Raw genomic sequence first — 20,663 nt, 5'->3', positions numbered from 1 at the left:
GGTGCGCTGTAGATGATGCGGTGTGCGCGTGCTTGTGGGAGAGCGAAAGGGGCAAGGAAGAAAAGCACGAAGCACGCGGCAGCACGCACGGACGACCGCGAAGGTCGCAGGGGAATTGATGCGCGGCCACACGATTCGCCGGTGCGATTACGAATATGGCGGCTGCGCCGGGCAGTTACGTGGGCGCGCAACAGACAGTCTCGATCTCTTTGAACCTGTGCACGAAATCGAGTGGCAATCGGTTCTGCACTGCGGCGCATCCGGACGACCGCTAAAACCGACGGTGCGTCGGGGACATCGGCGCAGACGAAAATAGGTATCCATCTTGCAGGACAGTAAAATAACGGACGCGGTCTCTCATCCGTTAATGTCATGCGACGAAGTAGGGTACGAACTTTTCTGAATGAGAATACGAAGCCGTGTGTTGTGCTGACCACGACTAATGGATCTGCTTCTAGTCTGTAAGAGGTCGGCAGACTACACCTATAATACTATAGTGCCGAGCTCACGTATAGCACAATTGACTGGTGGGACATTATGTACTATTATATAACCATGGGAATAAAGCTTTTGCTTGTAATGTAGCAAGGACAGGAGGAATTTCAGAGTACTCATGCCGCTTACAACAACCCGGCTGATTCGAGCAGTAACCACCGGCTAGCAAAGACGAGCAGAACTCTTAAGTATATATGTTAAAATACACCCGGGATCAAAAGTTCATCGAGCGCGCCGTCGAAAACGACTCAGTTTCGTCACTCGAGGGCAAGCAGGAAGTGATATGCATAACAACCTTCGTTTGGGAGCGAGAAGATCGCAGTGCACCATTAATATTGAGGCTTCGCATCAAGGCCGGGAAAGGTATCTTTTTTTCGCCGACTACCAATCCTTCATCGGCGTATACAAACGTGCAACACAATCCTTCTGCCTAGTATAGGAATAAAGTTGCGCGTGTTAACTGATGGATCCTTTCCGCGAACGAACTTTTAAGACAATTCTGCTGTTAATGGTTACGCTAAATTGCAGGAGATCTTGTTTCGTCTCATAGCTGAGTAACTCCGGAGGTGAGATGTGTCATGATTTCGGTCAATTTAGGTTATTGGGGCACGCATAACAGGTGTTCCTGTACTTCCTGGACACAGTCATTTGTCATGCATGTTGGCACTGATACAGCGTGAGATGCAGTGTCTCTGCCCATTTGAATTTTGTGTGTTATATGAAGACCGGACAATGTCGTGCTGTCTGAATATATTCACTCTTGCGCTTTTCACTGCAAGAAAAATCTTATGTAATGGTAAGGTTTTGTCTTTCCCCTTGATGTAAAGCAAATCATTAAAAAATTATGATGGTCTTTCCTAATGAAAAATATCTTGAAATAGCTCAAGTTCAGCATTTCATATAACGAAACTACGAAGGCACAGGATGCAGGCATGCATGGAACACATACCCTGAGTAGGTGCGACAAACGCCTGGACGCCTTTCTGTTGTATTACTAGCAGCTAACAAGCGTGGGATCGCATTGCCCAGAACCTTCAGTTACAAGCGCGTTCATTGCCAATAATAGCAAGTTCCTCAGCTGCCACCGAAAATGTCATTCGTTTGCACACAATAGCATAGCAAACAGGTAATATTTATTGTCTTCACCACTGTTCCAGATACCACATGCCTCTGCTGTGGCTTTGTTCGTCTGCCTCTTGGTCGCCGTCGGGGCAGAGCCACAGCATAATGACGGCGAAGCAAGAAGAGAAGAGGACGTGACGGTACGGCTGGCGCGCTTCGTCGAAAGCCTATACGAAGACCTAGAGGAAGCAGCCCAAACAAATGTCGCCAGGCCTTTCCCATCACACGAGGCTTTTCACGAGTTTCATTCTCAGCCAGTTCGACCATTCCAGCAGGGAAGGCCACCGGGGGGCGGCGGGGCCGTGTCACCTCCGCCGTCGAGGCCCACACCAGGACCACCCGGTCAGCCTGTGGCTCCTCCTGGACCAACCAGCCCTCCGCGGAGACCACCGGGAACTGCTTTGTTCGGGGAACCGTTCGAGCCACCTAAGGGGCCGCAGAAGCCTCCTTCGCCATCCCGAGGAACAGGCGGGTATGGAAGGCCTGAGGGACCGCTTCTACCGCCTAGTAACGTACTCGAGCCAGAAATTGTTGGTCCCGTTCTAGAGTATGAACCACCTGACCTACCTCAAAGGCCACCAGTATTCAGCGGCTATCCTATCAACACTATTGACTTGCCACCAGCTCCTCCACGGCAGCCACCAAGACCAAGGCCTCCACCACAGCCAGTAGCTCCCCCACCGCCAAAATTTGTTGGTGTTCTCATTCCCGCGGATAAGACACCCCAGTTGCCACGACCACCTTTTCCCCCACCAGGACCACCCGCGCCCAGGCCACCTATTTCAAGGCCTCCAGCTCCAAGGCCACCGGCTCCAAGACCACCAGCTCCCAGGCCACCAGCTCCCAGCATTAGCCGTGTTCCTCCAGCGCCCCCTCCACCGTTTGCTAGGCCACCGTCAGGCGCGGGTGGTATTTCATTCGATGTGCAAACCGGAGTCGCGAAGCCTCGTCCGGGGCCACCACCTGTAACTCCTGGCCCTCCAGGGGAAGGTTTTGGATATGGGCCACCAAGGCGTCCTCCTCCATCTCCTCCAGGTCCAGGAGCTGGCATCGGACCCTTGCCCCAGCCGCCAAGGTTCCCGGCAGGCCCTCCACCCGGCCCTGCACCTCCAAGGCCTCCATCCTTGCCCCGCCCTCAGGGCCCGTCCCCATACCCTTTTCCCAGACCTCCTGGTCCTGCGCCCTCTCCTCCTCGCGGAGTTGCTCTATTTCCAGAAGGAAGACCCCAGCCTTCACCTCCTCAGCCTCCTAGGCCGGGGGCGCCGCGGCCACCAGCGCCTCCTCGATTACCGGCGCCATCACCACCACCAGGCTTCTTTCAGCCAGGCGTAGGTCCCGCCGCGCCGGGGCCTCTCAGGCCAACGACACCTGGTATTCCTGCTCCTCCTGGAACAGCCAGACCTCCATCTCCCCCACGCGGACCAGTCACTGGTGGACGAAAGCCTTCTGACATACCACATCATAAGTTCCACGAATTCCTTGTCACAGGACCCAAAGCGCCAAGACCAGGAGGTGCGCTATTCCCTGGGGCTGGGGTGCCAGGACAAAGGCCGCCAGGACCACAGCCAAGACCACCTTCACCAACACCGGGAGGACCGTTCATCCCCCCGTCACCACCAACCTTTCCCATACCAGCTCCACCAAGACCGGGCGCTCCTCCAGCAGGGCCTCCTCCACCAAGACCTCCTCCTCCAGGGCCTGGTCGTCCACTGAGGCCACCATCTCCACCAGGCTTCCCCACACCAGCTCCTCCAAGACCAGGTGCTCCTCCACCAGGGCCTGGTCGCCCATCACGGCCACCGCCTCCTCCTAGCTACCCCATACCAGCGCCACCAAGACCGGGCGGTCCTCCAGCGGGACCGCCGCCACCAGGACCGCCTCCTCTGGGTCCTCCTCCTCCAGGACCCGGCCGTCCTCTGAGGCCGCCGTCCCCACCCGGATACCCCTCGCCCACACCACCAAGACCAGGCGGTCCACCATCGGGACCTGGCCGCCCACCACGGCCACCTCCTAGCTATCCGATACCAGCACCCCCAAGACCAGGTGGTCCTCCTTTCGGGCCACCACCACCAAGTCCCCCGCCACCAGGGCCCGGTCGTCCCCTGAGGCCTCCATCACCACCAAGTTTCCCAATACCAGCTCCACCCAGACCAGGAGCTCCACCGCCAGGGCCTGGCCGCCCACCAAGGCCACCGGCACCACCGGGATTTCCTTCACCACCGCCGAGGGGACCCCCGCCACCACCTCGACAACCTCCTCCTGGTGGGCCGCCACCCTCCCCTCCTGAATTTCCGGAAACCCCCGGTTACCCCTCAAGACCAGCGAGACCGCGTCCTAGGCCACCGCCGGGAGTCGCACTTTATCCAGAGGGAAGGCTGCCTGACAGGCCGCCACCAGGTAAAGCATTCTTTGGTGCTTCTGTAGCGCTACGATAATGCAAGCCAAAGCTGAAAAAGATGGGGGAAAAAACTGACTGTTCCAACTTTAAGTGAGACCACTCTGCTCTGGGCAGTCATAAACCGTTAGCCATGAATAGCCACATGAAGCCGTGCACATATGATATTGCTTTGATTCACAGTAATGATCGAAAATGTAATGCTGCCTTGTAAATTAATTGAAGGATTATTCAAACATGAGCACTGCTAGGTTTAGTGAATTATTTTTTTAAAGATCGGAACTGCTCGAATTACTCCAGCCTCCGATTCAGAGTACAAATGTGTTGCAACTCCAGCCGAGCATTTCTCCGTCAAACTGTATTGTTAAAGAGAAAAGTGCAAGACAAAAGATAGCAATAAAAGCACAGCCGCCATTACGAAAGGCAAATTTTCATGCGTGAGTCATTCTTGCCCCACGAGAACAACAAAACGAAATGTGCTCCAGTAATAATAGAATAGAAATTCTTATTTCTCAATAGATTTCTAAAAGGGCAACGTTAAAAAAAAAGAAGAATTATAGGCCGATTAGCTTGCTTTCGGTAATGTACAAAATGTTCACCACGGTAACTTTTATGGGAATCAGGACAACGCTCTACTTCAATCAACCCTGCTGGCTTTAAAAAGGAATATACAACAACTGATCAAACCCATGTCATCAAGCAAGTGATTGAAAAATTTGCGGAGAACAACCAACCTTTATATGTATATGGCTTGCACAGACTACGAGAAAGCCTTCCATTCAGTAGAGGTGCCGCCAGTTATGGAGGCATTGTGTAATTAATGAGTGCATTAAATATACGTGAATATGGATCGTGCTCTTACACAGACATCCGATTTCACCGCGATATAAAATACATTCATATTTTCCTTCGTTCATTAGTATATCAATTTGCCACTTGTGCCAAGTGGTTTCTTGTGTTCGCACGAAAGTGCTAAACAGATTCTCATAGTCATTCATTAAAGTTCATTTCGAGGCTTGCCCCATTTACTATAATCACAGAAAAGCAGCATTGCCTTACATGTCACAGTTTCCGTGTGTAATGTATACAGTTCCACGGCTTTCTTCTCGCAGGTGATATTTCTGCGGTAATGTTATTTTGACCTGAGAAGTAGACAACGTAGATTGTTGGAGGTCGACAGCAATGTCTGGTTGCCGGTCATAGTCCTTACCTTTTTTTTTTTCTTTTCTTTCACCCATGGTACCCTGAACAAGTGTTATCGCAACGTAACGAGCTTTCTGACGCTCGATTTTTATCTTCATTAGCGTTATTGTTCTTTCTCAAGTGTGCTAAAATAACTTGAAGTGCGGACACCAATATTTTGTCACTGTCGTCGCGTTTAAGGGCCAACTTTTTCTTTATCTTCAAAATAGACGTAGAGAGTTCCGGAATGGCAGAAAGAAGCCCGCGAATACACTCAAAGTGGTTCGAGCGGCTTGTCGCGCAGCAATCTTGCGTGTATTCGCGGGCTTCTTTCATGCTCGGAAAAACAATTATGTAGCACGTATCGACAACACAAAGCTATATCGTGTGTTTTTCATGTTGCTCTACAATTTTCTCTTTGACACTTTGATAATTAGGACATTAATTAATTACAGTTGCCTAATTATATCTCAATGACAAAAAAATGACTGGCGGCTACTCCACCATACTGGAAAGAACATGCACTTGTGTGCATATGTGTGCATGATTTCGAGTAACGCAATAGCTCTTTTTTTCATCTTGGTGCACGACAGTTTGGACACCCTGTATATATATATATATATATATATATATATATATATATATAGTTGCCAACCTTGCCTAACAGGATCGTGAGCTGTTTGTCACCGCTATTCTGTGAACCGGGATGTTAATGACCTTTTTCCGCCATACAGCCCTTACTAGTGGCTCAGCACTGCAGCTTCAGGGGACGATTAACGATATATGGAGCCATACTTTGCAATAATTCATTTTTTGTCAATTATTTTACTTTTGTTATTGAATCCAATGCTTCAAATCACCCACTAGGATTCATGAATGATAATATACGCGGATCCGCCAATGATGATCTGCTTCCGAGCGGCGCATCGCGACGTTCAGAACTCCATATTCCTGCATTGACGCAAGCACTATTACCGGGCATCACAAGTAGGTGAACACGGTGAAAAAAACTTAGGGGACACTTAAGCTTCGTCTTTAAGAGTGGAACGCGATAGCATTCAAAGATCCATGAATGCTTGTCAGGCTTCCCGGCAACTGCAGCTTTCGTTTTTCTCCAACTTCACCTACGGATGCGGCTGCCGAGGAAGCGAGCGACATCTGGGTGCTATTTTTGCAAGCAGAAAACCGCGGCGCGCCGCTGTATGAGTGGTAGAAATGCTGGAAAAGGGGCTTGTGTTTGAGTTTCCGCATAACAGCATTATGGTTTCTCGTGTATTCAAATTACAATCCGAGGACGCTATCACATCTATAGATTGTGGTTTCGTCGTAGTTCACGAATTTTCTGGCGTATTTCGCTTTGAGAAATCCAATTATTTCACTAACGCCTATGCGCCATGCGGAGGGCCTGCGTGGTCGGGGCGGTTCAGGATGATTTTGCCCGCCACGGACGCCGACACCGGATTTTCTGCGACACGGGGCCATTAACGGCGTTAAAATAAATTCCCCTGACACCGGAACCGAACCAGAATCTCACGTTCACCCTGCCAGAGGATACAATCTTTGATCGAGCAAACACTTCCGTCTCAGCTCCAAAGAACACTTTAGCGTCGTGAGCAGGTTTATATCATAACTACGGTCGGGGTTTTCTATTTAAACTCAAGAACGAAAAAGTATGCTGAATTTTTTACGCTATTCGGTTTTAACCGCTAAGGTTCAGTAGACGCAAGCTTACCCGAGAGCTATAAGACGGTGAATGGGCGCGCAGCTGGGAGCATATTGTGCGCTCCGAAGTAAGGCACATGTCATATTTTCATCTTATTTCCGTACGTTCTTATTTACGTCCTTGAATATTCGAAGTTCCTTGTTCTACGATGGCTAGTAAGAGCTAGTCGTAGCTACCTAGTCATTCTTTTTTTTTCGTCGTAGATCCACACGCATAATGTTACCAATAAAATATTTATTTGTGTTCTAATCTCAAATGCACTCACTCTTACGTCTTGTAGAATCACATCGCCGTTGTGACCTCGCTAGACTCTCTTTATAAAACTGGTATTCTGCATATTGAATCCACTTATGATGAACAACAGAGTCTGCAGCTATGCGGCATGTCACAGCGTCATCAAAATTAGTGAGCCAGATATTCACCAAAAAAACAAACGGGTAAGCTTTACGCAATAATATTATCGACCGAAATAACCCGGCGAAAGCTGATTTGGAAAGATATATTCTGAAAAAAAAAACAGAAATTAGGCAGAGGTTTAGAAAAAGCAAAAAAAAGCAGAGAGAAAAAAAAAACTAGATCGTTTAACCGTAATCATAACGCAGCGCTTGACTTCGCGACTTCTGAAAACGGCGAAATTATAAAAACTTCATTTTCATGCGTAACAAGCGCCTCTCTTTTATGCAGTAAACTCTTCACAAACAGTTTTCATTCCATCCGAAAGAATGCCTTTAAATTTAACGATTTCCATTTACTTCCAAACTTCAAACAACGCACACAGTTTAGGTTTAGAAGAGTTCGCTGCAAGAAACGGTACCGCTCGTGCGTATAGTGGGGGCCGGGCGTCAAGAATAAGTTCCATCGGGCTGTTACGGTTCGTTGTCTGAGGGGTTAGAAAAATGAGACACTCTCGTAGTAACCACGATTGTTCGCAGCTCGCGACAGATAGAGACGTAGGGTTGTTGAGGTCCGGAAATGGTAGAATTGTCGGCCGAGTTCTGAGATGCGCGCCTTCCTCTGACCGACATGCACGGAAGCCATCGACGCTATACGTTATATGCAAGTACCCGTGCGCAATATCAAGATGTTTGTGTCCAGTGAAGCTTCTTTACGCAGTCGTCTTGGCGACACGCGGAAGGCATGCGCGTGGTTTTATTATTATGACAAGTATTCTAACTTTTCGTAGACCAGGAAGGTCAAAGCACACTAATCTATGGTGTCCTACCAGGGAACTGCGCTTTATGTCCCGTTTTTGCCCAGTTCTACTTGAACTAATTGACCAGTTTTTTCGCACATTACAGTATAACATTCTGCTCGCCGTTGCGGTGGGATGTATGTTTCCATCAGCACATCGTGTCATTCGCGGATGACATGCCGCTACGCGGCATCTATGCCACCCAACTTCCCATACCAGACCTGTTGCATGTCACTAGAATTTGTCGTGTTATTGCGTCCCTAAGAAATTCCAGTAATTGATATGCAAAGTTTCAGTAGCCATATATCAATAAAATCATTACGAAACAGCGAATCAAAAAATTAAAAAAATAAAAATATTTATTCCAACATTACAAGGCAAATGCAATGTTGAGGATGACAGGTAAAAAGCCGTTCTTGAGGCTTGACTGGCCCTGCATCCTATACACTTGGCAGAGCAGTGGTTACAAGGCACAATATGATCAAAAGAAACTCGTAAACAAGGCAATGTAAGGTTTTCAAGTCAGTTTTAAGAGATAAGTGATATCGAAGATTAATTGAAAATTATTGAGGGAAGAATGTGTTACATTTAATATTGGAATACCTAAGTATAGGAGCGTAGAAAAGCCTTAAATTCTGGAGGGTTCATTTTTCCAATATCAATGTCTATTTCTTTGAAAGAATTTAATAACCTCGGTAAATTATTTTCAAGCATCTGTTTGCTATAATTTGTCCTATGTCTTGCAACATTCCATATTTCAGTGCGGCGGGTGGTGTAGGCAGATACATTGTGATGTAGGTTGGCGATTTTCACAAGCGTAACGTTATGTTTCTTTATACTTAAGTAATACTCCCGTAGGAGTCTATAAGTGTACAGGTCATGAATTTTTCTTATGTGGTACCTATCGAAGAGTGGTGCGGTGTGGTCCGTGTAAGATACATTGGCAATAATACGTAGCGCCCTTTTCTGCATGACAAGTATATTGTTAAGATTTGTTTGTGTGGTAGTACCCCATACTAAATGACCGTAATTGATATGCGAGGCAAACAAAGCATTATAAAGCAGTAGTTTAACAGAAGTGGGGAAAGTGTGTCTATTGCGACTTAGCATACCAACTGTGCTACTGAGCTTCTTGAGGACTGAGTCTATGTGGTCGTCCCATTGTAAGGTGTTGGAGAAGGTTACACCAAGAATTTTAATTGTGTTCACAACCTCCATATTCGTAGACTCAAACATTAAATTGTGATGCTGTGGGATTTCTTTACCTGGAGTTCGAAAAATTACTGCTTTAGTCTTATTGCAATTAACCTGTAGACAATTCTTGTTTGACCAAGTGGAAAGCCTATCAAGAAGTTCATTTGCCATTCTCAGTAATTCTGTGTAGTTATGAGACGATATAAAAATACTTGTGTCATCGGCATACATTACAAATTTTGCTTGTTTGTAAATAGATATTAGATCATTGACATAAATGTTGAAAAGTAGCGGCCCCAGAATACTTCCTTGTGGTACACCTGAAATTATTCGTTTGGGTTGTGATTTGAATTCATTTATTGAGACAAATTGATGCCTGTTATTGATATAGGAGGATAATAATGCGAGTGACGTGCCCCTTACTCTATACCATTCTAGCGTACTGTGGAGAATATTATGATTGATGTGGTCAAAGGCTTGCGTGTAATCAACAAATATACCGATTGTTATTAACCTGTTTTCGAAGTTTCTTAATATGTACTCTTTCTGATCTAACAGTGCCAGTTCTGTGGATTTGTGCTTCTGAAATCCATACTGAGATTCAGTTATAAGGTGGTATCTGCTACAAAATGATGACAACCGATTTTGGATAATTTTCTCCAAGCCCTTTGAGCAAATTGGGAGGATCGATATTGGGCGATAGTTTTTTACATTTTGTTTGTCACCTTTTTTAAAAATGGGGGTTACTCTGGCAGTTTTGATTCTGTCAGGAAAGGTACCACAAGAAATACACAAGTTGTAAATGTACACCAAAATAGGGGCGGTTTCATAAATGACATATTTAATAGGCCGTATCTGCAGGTCGTCTACGTCACAGCTACGTGAATTTTTAAGGTTCAAATAAACGGAACACACCTCAGCAGAGTCAGATGGTACGAGAAAAACGGAATTTTTGTTTCTAGGTGTTGCGATATCATTAGTGGGGCGAGAATTCGGGTCAGAATTCTTGGCTACGAAGTACTGGTTAAATACATCAGCAATTTCCTGGTCTTTCACTAGGCGTCCGTTTAATGAAATTTCTTGTGGTGACTCTCCCTTCTGCTTCCGTCCCGTAAGAGCGTTAATCTTGTTCCATAGTTTATCAGTTTGTCCTGTGCAAGATTCAAACTCCCGAATATAATACGCGTCTCTTGCCGTTCTTAATTCTTTTGTTAACTTCTTTCTAAAGGTCTTAAACAATTTAAGATGTAAAGGTTCCCGAGTTTTTAGAAACTTCGCATACAACCTATCTCGTTTTCTCATTCTCGTTAAAAGCTCTTTGGTTACCCAAGGCTTTCGAATCTTTGTACCGATTTTTCGCTCTTTCGTGACAAAGTGTTTCCTGTATACTGCCACAAAGGTACTAATGAAGATATCGTAAGCCTTTTCTGCTGTGTTTTCTAGAAAAACTTTATCCCAGCAGGTCCCTCGTATCTCGATCTGAAATGCTTCCAGAGAGTTTTCCGTAATGCCTTGCAAGGTTATACACGTTTTCATCATTTTCTTGGTGCTTTCGGGAGCTTTAGCAGACATACATATTGGCATATGGTCACCTATGCAGCAGCTTAGAACGGCACTTGAGACATTGGTTGGGTCATAGTTGGTGATGAAGAGGTCGAGCAGTGTTGCTGATGTGGAGGTTAATCTTGTTTCGGACTTTATAACATTCGCGTACCCATAAGATATAAGTAGTCTTTCAAAATCTATTGTTTTTCGAGTAGCACCTTTCATGTCAATGTTAAAATCACCGCCAATAATAACTCTCTGCCTATTCTCACTTGCAAAAATAAAAAATGTCTCAAGAAAAGTGAAAAACGTAATAGTCTCCATCAGGATCAGGGGGACGATAACACGTGGCAAGAAGCAAACACTTGCTTTCAACACAAAGCATTTCGTAGTCATTGGTTATACAACAGAAATCAGTTAACAAGTCAGTTTTCATAGAGCCATCTATCAAAAAAAGAGACACCTGCGCCACGTCTTGATGTCCTGTTCAAGTAAAATGTGTTTTTGTTAGGCAATTTAAATACCTCAGAATCTTCATTATACCATGTTTCACTAAACATAACAACGTCGCAGTGTCTGTTTATATCAGCAAAGTATGCTTCTGAATTCCAGAATTTTATTATTCAGCGATTGGGCATTCATATCTATACAGCTCAGTCGTTTTTCACCGAGGCCTCGAGGAGTGAACCATTTTTCTTTTGGTATATATTGCAAACTGTCCATGAGGAAAAGCAGTTTCCGAAAGCAACCAAACGAACAGCACGACTACAAATGTAGAGCCTTCAAGTCATCTTCACATTTAATCACTGCAGCGGTTTCACCTGGTGCCCTACGCACGAGAATCTTGCCGCCTGTGTGCCATACGAACTGGTAGCCTGATCCCTTCGCCCATTCTTTGGTGAATGTAAGCAGTTTCCTAGACCGAGACGTCATATTTTCACAGATGTACCGCTTGTCGTTGGGGCCGTTTAGAGCCTTTCTTTTAGTCGTGAAGGCCTTCTTAAGTTCATGGCGAGCACAGCGCATGATAATCCCTGGTGTCTTTCCAGGCTTTGATGGCAGTCTGTGAAGTGCCACTACGTCTTCTCCAGTTACCACTTTCAGCTCTAGCTCTTTCGCCAAATCATTCACCTTCTCAAGAAGATCTTCCCGCTTCGTTTCAGCAATACCGCGGATTTCGACGTTGAGGCTTCTACTACGCCACTCAAGTGCCTCGATATCAGCCTGAAGCTGTTCTGGCTCTTTTGTGGCGCCGGATTTTTCAATATTCTTCACTTTCCGCCTAAGATCTTTGAGTTCTTTTTCTTGGCGGTCCTGGCGCTGCTGTATGACATCAAAGCGATCTGAGAGTAGCAGGATAGATTCTTCAATGCCGTTTAATTTAGTCGGCAATTCGAGCAGCATGTTTAACTTGCGGTCCATATCTACAAGCCTAGTGACCACTTCACTATCAGATGTTCTTGTAACTGTGGTCATGCCGTTTCCTGCCCTACACTTTTCACACTTCCAGTGCTTCTTTGCAAACTTTTTATGCCTTAAACTGTTGCTCAGTGACGTCAGAGCATGTTCCTACGTGAAATAAACATTCACACTCTGTACAGGTCACTGCAAGATCATCATCACTCAGCACACGTCGACATAAGTTACACCGCTCCATGATAGTAAGAAAACAAAAGACGATAGGATTATTGCCTCGACTTAGAACACTTTCAACCGTGCATGTCACGTTTACATCGTTAGCATCACACTGGCATATATGGCCGTATATGGTGTATTTCTCTCATTGGTGATGTTGTCTACGATGGAAGAAAACCAGTGATGTTTTTTGGTATACAAAGACATTAGCCATTCGTTACAGCATGATTCAATACGTTTGAGGTCATTTTGAAGCATGTCAATGTCGGAAGTGTTTGTTATGAGAAGATAAATTACGCAGTCATCTGTGAATAATCGAATAGTAGAATAGATGTCAGTACGAAGGTCATTCATGTAAATTAGAGTAGGGGTCCGAGAACTGTACCTTGCGGTACGCCGGAATGGTACTGACACAAAAATTTTGTATCGCCCCCTTTTTTTTTTCTTTTTGCTTTATCAGATAGCTGTTGGCCACATAACTATACAGTGTAGTGTCCGAATCCCTTGAAGGAGCAAAAAATCACCATTTATATCCTCTTTTAAGGCAACCATTTCGAAATTCTTGCCAAATAGAGCCCGGCTTCTTGTAGTATAGGGTAGAATTCGTTTACAAGTTATCTCTGCACCTCACGAAAATTGGAGGTTGTGGTCACGAACCGCTGACGCAGGCGCCGGTGATCCTGGTCGCGTGGATATCTCTTGCTCACACAATGGATATCTCTTGCCGCACGTCACATAAGCCATTCTTTCCCTTTCCCCTCTGCGCTGCTCCCCATTCCACACTGGACGACAAGCTTGGTCCTCTGCTGTCGCTCCTACAAGGGTACCTGCAGGCTCTAATAGGCACCCTAGCTTCAATTAGCACACCGCGCCCTCTGTCATTACCTTATCTCCCCTAGTATTCCGTGATTTAAAGCTTTCCACAAGGTGATCGCGACGTAGCTTGGACTACTGCACCGGCCAACGCATAAGTGATACCACGTGACCCCTCACTACCCAATTTTTGTGTAGTACAGAGGTTGCCCTTGTAAACAAATCCTACGCCAAAAAATATGGAGTGCTTTTTGAATTCGCCACATTAAAATGTGTTATAATTCATGATTTATTGCACGTTCGGAGGATTGAGGCATCATACTGTGATTGCAGAATCGGCGGCCATTTAGGGGAACAAAAAAGGCAAAACAAAAATTTTGTGTCCGTTCGCCTTTAAGTTAGGCGTGCTAGCAAGCGCGACAAATTCCGACTTCAGGTGTAGCATCCTGGATTTCCTGGATATCTGCTTTCTCTTCCCTCTGCTCAAAGCAAGTAACAAAAATTCATTTGAGTTCCATCTTCCTTTTCATTTTTCCTCTGTTTTGACAGGTATTCGTAATTTATTATTGGTAATAATAAAAATCAAACTATCAGTGGATCCGTTGCCTTAAAGTCGCATAGATGATTGGCTACAACAGGTTCCATTCCCTTTTAGCTTTTTATAGGCGTCAAACCAAGAGGTCAATGCTTGAACAAAGTGAGAAATCCAGCAGAACCCATTTCACAACGAACGTCGACGTTAATACTATTAGCATTGAGGCAGTGTAGCGGCACACTTATTGCAACCGCCGACACGCGTCATGTTTGAGGCGCGCAACACAGCCAAGCTGCTCTCTTGCGGTTCCCGCTGAACACGCTGCACCATCTAATGCCGCCGCAGCGAAGACCGCGCGTGGCGCATGTGTGAATATTATTCAGACAAGATTGCCAGAATATAAATGACGCGGGGTCGACTCCGCCTAGCACCGGAGAAATTTTAATGATTTTTTTTTTTGTCATTGAAGAGCGGCACATACCCAGTTGCGCATAGCCAGGGGCCAAAATTGATATCAAAGAGGTTCAGTGAAGTGTGGTGCAACTAGTTTGACATAGCCACTGATTCAAATTGGGGTGAAAGAGGTTCATCGAACTGCGTCACAAACGGCAGTGGCACATATCTGTAACATAAGTTGGCACGAACGGACTAACTGATGAGCTGTACATACGCCATTTGACATACCCATGTCCCAAGTGTGTCCGATGATTTGTTTCGAACACGGTTCCCTCATCACAGCAGGCCGACGCCCTTAGCATTCGACCATAGACTATCCAGTGACCCAAGTTAGCGGTAAACGGTTAGCGACACATACAGACAGACCGCGTAAAGTGCGTTAAGTACCCTAAGAATGCTAATAGTAATAAAATTATTACATCATCACCAGCATCATCCGCCTATTTTTCTGTCCACTGCGGCCTCCAATTACCCCGATATTGGGCCTGTAAATTCCCTAATTTTAGCACCCCACAAGGTTTTCTGCCGTCCTCGATTGCGCTTCCCTTCTCTTGGCACCCATTCTGTAACTGTAACGGTCCATCGTTTATCTATCCTATGCACAACATGGCCTGCCCAGCTCCAACTTTTTTCTGTTAATGTCCATTAGAATATCGGCTGTCCCCGTTTGCTCGCTAATCCACACCGCTATCTTCCTGTCTCTTAAAGTTAGGCCTAACATTTTTCGTTCCATCGCTCTTTGTGCGGTCCTTAACTTGTTCTCGAGCTTTGTTAACCTCCAAGTTTCTGCCCCATATGTTAGCACCGGTAGAATGCAATGATTGTACACTTTTTTTTCAACGACAGTGGTAAGCTCCCAGTCAGGATCTGGCAATGCCTGCTATATGCACTCCAACCCAATTTAATTCTTCTGTAAATTCCCTCCTCATGATCAGGGTCCCCTGTGATTAATGGACCTAAATAAACGAACCCATTTACAGACTCTAGAGGCTGACTGGCGATCCTGAATTCTTGTTCTCTTGCCAGGGTGTTGAACATTATCTTTGTATTCTGCATTATAATCTTCAGCCCCACTCTTACACTTTCTCGCTTAAGGTCCTCAATCATTTGTTGTAATTCACCTATAGTGTTGCTGAACAAGACAATGTCATCTGCAAACCGAAGGTTACTGAGATAATATCTGAGATAGACCTCTGATCCTCACTCCTAAGCCTTCGCAGTCTAACGGCTTGAATGCTTCTTCTAAGCAGTCAGTGAATAACATTGGAGAGATTGTGTCTTCTTGCCTGACCCCTTTCCTGATAAGTTTCTACTTTTCTTGTGGAGAATCAAGGTAGCTGTGGAATTTTCGTAGATATTTGCCAAGATATTGACGTATGCCTCCTATGCTCTTACAGGAGTACAGGAGGCATTACATATGTACATAGTTATTACATATTATTTAACAACTGTGCTGTTTCAGGTCCCGGAAGGTTTCCTTCTCCACCACCACCTGGTAGGAGGCCATCGCCAGCGGGACCAGGAACATTTCCCACACCACCTCGCGTGCCAGCGCTACCACCACCACCACCGCCCGGTGTATCTCCTATTCCTGGAGGCGTGCCGAGGCCTACACCAAGGCCAGGGCCATCACCAGCTCCCCCAAGGCCTCCTTCCTTCCCACAACCAGGCCCAGGACCATTTCCAGCTATTCCAAGTGGCCCTCCAAGACCACCTACAAGGCCCGCAGTACCACCAACGCAACCCCCTCGGCCACCACGACCCCCGACATTCCAACCGGGCCCGTTTCCAGGACCACCAGGAGACGAGGATCAGTTTCCAGAAACTCCTGGATATCCCTCAAAACCATCCAGGAAACGACCACCTCCTCCACCGTCAAGGGGGACAGCCATATTTGGCGAGCCTGGTGTACCAACTCCCCCACGGAGACCACCACCTCCGCCTTCTCCGAGGCCACCCTCACCTCCACTGGGACCAATAACACCAAGACCAACGCCTCTAGGTCCAGCGCTACCACAGCCAACGCCACGACCAGCGCCAGGACCTTTCCCACCGCGACCACAACCACCGCCAGGCGCACCTGGTATTCCTGGAATTCCTCCCCAGATACCGAGGCCGCCTTCACCGCCGCAGGTACCTAGACCACCAGTGTCACGCCCACCAGGACCTGGACAGCCTGGTGGAAGGCCAAAGCCATCTGTTCATGACATTCCACATCACAAATTTCATGAATTTTTGGCTCAGCCTGTGAAACCTGGTACAGGAGCAGGACAGGTTCCTGGTATTGGTGGTTACCCTTCACGACCACCGAGGCCTCGACCCCCACCTCCATCGGCAGGAGCCGCTGTGTTTCCACAAGGGCCGCCACCTAGACCTTTGCCTTCACCACCACCCTCGCCACCGTTTCGGCCTCCAGGCCCTCCGCCGCCACAAGCTCCATCGCCTCCGAGGTTTCCAGGACCCCCTCCTCCGCGACCATCACCTCCCCCACAAAGACCTTCACAGCCACAGTTCCCTCCTGGTCCACAAGGCCGACCTCCTGGACCTGGAGCACCATTCCCACCTTCGAGGCCACCAACACCACTACCGCCGCCTCCCCAAAGACCGCAACCTGCGTTTCCTGCACCGCCAGCCCCACAAAGACCACCACCTGGAGTAGCCCTGTTTCCTGAAGCACCGTCATACGGTGGTAGACCTGCAAGGCCAAGACCTAGGCCATCGCCCCCCGCAGGTGGACCAGCACCAAGACCTCCAGCACCACCACGGCCTCCTCCACCGGTTTCTCCAGCACCGCCACCAGTTCCAAGGCCACAGATACCTGGACCACAACAACCACCAAGATTCCCTCCTGGCCAGCAGCCGCAACCTTTTCCAAGCCCAAGGCCTCCTCCTCCATCAAGACCTCTGGTACCACCACCGCCGCCTCCTGCACCGCGACCCCCTCCGCAACCTCGACCCACTCCTGGTCCACGACCTGGCCCCGCTCCACCAGGACCGAGACCGTATCCTGGTCCTCCTCCTATACGACCAACCCCTACACCACAACCACCCAGGCCTTATCCTGGTCCTTCTCCTGTGCAACCGTTTCCAGGACCACCGCCCCCAGTAGGACCAACTCCAGGACCACCCTTCGCGCCAAGGCCACCGCCAGGTCCAAGGCCTATTCCGGCACCAACTCCTCTGCCATCACCAAGGCCACCTCCCACTCCGACTTTCCCAAGGCCTCAAGTTCCGACTGGACCCGGACGAGTTCCTCCACCGGTGGCACCACCACCTCCTGGGCCGGGTACCGGAGACTTCCCTGAAGCGCCTGGTTATGGAGCAAGACGCCCACGTCCAAGGCCACCTCCAGGGAGAGTTTTGTATCCTGAAGGTGTAACTCCCTCTCGACCACCTCCAGGTCCAGGTCGCCGCCCAGCACCTCCATCACTTGGCCCACAGCCTCGACCACCAGGGCCCACGGGTCCAACACCGTATCCGATACCAGGGCCTCCTCCAAGACCACCAGCACCTCCTGCTCCTCCACGACCTCCAGCTCCTCCACCACCTCCGAGACCCGGTACGCCAGCTCCACCAGCTTTCCCACCACCAACTCCAGGGCAATTCCCGCAACCCAGACCACCCTCACCACCAGGTCCATCGCGTCCAGCTCAACCAGGGAGACCAGCAGGGCAGAGGCCTTCTGTATCTGATATACCCCATTCAAAATTTCATGAATTTCACCAGCAACCTGTGAGACCACAAGTAGGAGGCAGGCCCCGCCCAACTCCAGGTGTTGCTTTATATCCTGAACCTGGTCCAGCAAGGCCAACAGGACCACCGCGAATCCCATCGCCACCAACGCCTGCACAACCCTTCCCATCTCCAAGACCTCCAGGACCATCACCACAACCAAGACCTACACCCAGACCACCAGCATATGTACCTCCAGCTCAACCACGTCCTCCGCAGTTCCCACGACCTCCTGGCCCTGTTCCCACACCCCCTGGTCCAGTACCGAGACCACCACCACTACCACGCCCATCTCCACCAACGAGGCCTCCTTCACCCAGGCCACCAGCCTATTTACCACCTCAACAACCTCCATCACCAGTGTCCCCTGCACCACGGCCACCTCCACCGCCTCGACCAGTACCATCACCGAGACCTCCATCACCGCTACCTCCTGCACCACGGCCACCTCCACCTCCTCGACCAGTGCCAGCACCGAGACCCCCATCACCTGTGCCCCCTACACCACGTCCACCTCAGCCACCTCGACCAACGCCAGCACCAAGACCTCCATCACCTTTTCCCCCTGCACCACGGCCACCTCCACCACCACGACCAGTGCCAACACCTAGGCCACCAGCTTATGTACCACCTGGACCAACCAGCCCAAGGCCACAGCCGCCATCTCCAAGGCCACCTCCCGGACCTCCTCGATTTCCAGGTCCTCCTCCTGCGCCATCACCTCCAAGGCCTCAAGTTCCCTCAGTTCCACCATCTCCAGGATTTGTTACACCGCCCCCATACAGGCCATCCCGTCCAGTGTCACCGCAAATACCACAAGGTCCCGGAGGCACAGGTGTCACACCGAGTTTTCCTGCACCACCACCTGCCATACCGCGACCCAGTCCAAGACCTCCGCAACCATCACCGCCACCTCGACCGCCAGTAACGCCGAGCATTCCAGGTCCATCACCTCCGGCTCCACCATCGGGATTCCCCGACAGTCCAGGATATGGTAGCAAGCGCCCTACGAGACCCAGGCCACCAGCAACAGGAGGAAGGCCACTACCACCTGGACCACTTCCTCCTGTTCCACCTCCCCTTCCGAATGTCCCTGAACCAACAAGGCCAGAAATACCACAACCTGTACCCCAACCATTCCCTGAAGCACCAGGATATGGACAGGGCAGACCAAGGCCGCCGCCCAGGCCTCAACCTCGACCTCAAGTTCCTGGTCCGGCACCACCTGTTAGACCACAGGGACCAACAGAAGTCAGGCCACAAGTACCACCAAGGAGGCCAACTGGGACAGCCTTATTCGGTGAACCTGGAGAGCCATCACCTAGGCCACCAAGACCGAGACCAGGGCCCGGTCCTGGTCCACAGCCCCCTGCACCAGAACCTTTCCCAGACCAGCCAGGCTATGGTTCGAAACGCCCTAGGCCTGGAACTACGCCGTCTGGTCCAGGCCAACGACCTGGAGGAGGTGTTCTTTTTCCTGACACCCAGACTACTGCGAGGCCTTCGGTCCCTGGAGGCCGGCCTGGCGACACAGGAGAGGGAAAGCAACCTATACGCTTCCCTTCTCATAAAGCGTTTCACGAATTCCACAACGCCCCCATCAGAATTCGAAATAACATAGGCTGAGATGACACAGAGTTCAACACTCCTTGTCGGCACTGGTCCTGACTGCACTATGTATGCATAGTGCCTCCACGATTTTTGGAGAACGGATTTACAGGCAAAGAAAATTAGAGCTACCAACGGTTGCTGTACGTAGCTCTGCATTATAAAACAAGAGCATGATGGAAAATCACATCTATCACTTATGGAAAGAATGCCGCGCCATCGGCGAGACCAAATGAAACATGTAAGAGCACTGAAGGAAATAGCCTGTATCATTCCTGCTGCTGGAGGAGCCTGATGTTTACATGCCATTGTATATTTTTGTTAATAACTCTGTCATTGTTTGTGAGTGAGACATATTTGCGGTTGTATTTTTTTTCCTTGTTGCTATATTTAAGTTTCTTTAATAAAGCCATACAACAGCAGGCGGTTTCTGTTCTGCATTTATTGTAAAGAAATGGACACGATGGCAACGTTTTTATGTTGCTAAGTCTAGTTATTCTGAACAATAGCTCCCAAATTACGCTTCAGTAATATCACTCACATGTCTATGAGTATTCACCCACACCATGTGCCCCACTACCCCTTTTTTTTTTCAAGAAACCTTCAAGAATCACTCTTACTGGAATCAATCCTCCGCGGGGGCTTAGTAGCGTGGCGTTGCGCTGCTGAGCACGAGATCGCGGGTTCGATTCCAGGCCACAATAGTCGCATTTCTATGGGAGTGTACTTTGCTTTGAGTGCCCGTTAAAGAACCCCAGGAGGTCATAATTAATCCGGAGTCCTCTACGGTGGCGTCCCTCATAACCCACTCTGCAGTTTCGGGACCTTAAAGGCCAACTTCAACAAAATTTTGGACCGCGTAAAAAGCCTAGTTGCAGATAGTGTAGATATAGAGCAGGTATGCATGCTAAATTTTAGATTTGAAATACAAGTGGATGCGTCTCAAAAAGCTCTAAAAATAGCTGTTTTTTATATCAAAATTAAAGAAAAATGCCTCTATTACTGCTCGCCGGAAGTGACCCACGACCCAGAACGC

At 48.5% G+C, this 20,663-nt stretch overlaps 1 protein-coding gene across 1 annotated transcript in view; it reads left to right on the top strand.

Annotated features, from left to right (window-relative positions):
* Positions 1-20,171, top strand: part of LOC119436828 (proline-rich protein 36-like) — a 41,977-nt gene extending 21,806 nt beyond the window's left edge. Inside the window, exons 2-3 of the mRNA XM_049659928.1 lie at positions 1,653-4,014; positions 15,750-20,171. Of these exons, the coding sequence (XP_049515885.1) occupies positions 1,653-4,014; positions 15,750-19,645 (6,258 nt within the window). The 3' untranslated portion in view covers positions 19,646-20,171. The remainder of the gene's footprint in view (positions 1-1,652; positions 4,015-15,749) is intronic.
* Positions 20,172-20,663: the final 492 nt, after the last annotated feature.

This window comes from Dermacentor silvarum, chromosome 1, assembly GCF_013339745.2.
Source record: "Dermacentor silvarum isolate Dsil-2018 chromosome 1, BIME_Dsil_1.4, whole genome shotgun sequence".
Taxonomy (NCBI): domain Eukaryota; kingdom Metazoa; phylum Arthropoda; class Arachnida; order Ixodida; family Ixodidae; genus Dermacentor; species Dermacentor silvarum.
The sequence above is the reverse complement of the archived record's forward strand: the minus strand, read 5'-3'. Positions and strand labels throughout refer to the sequence as shown.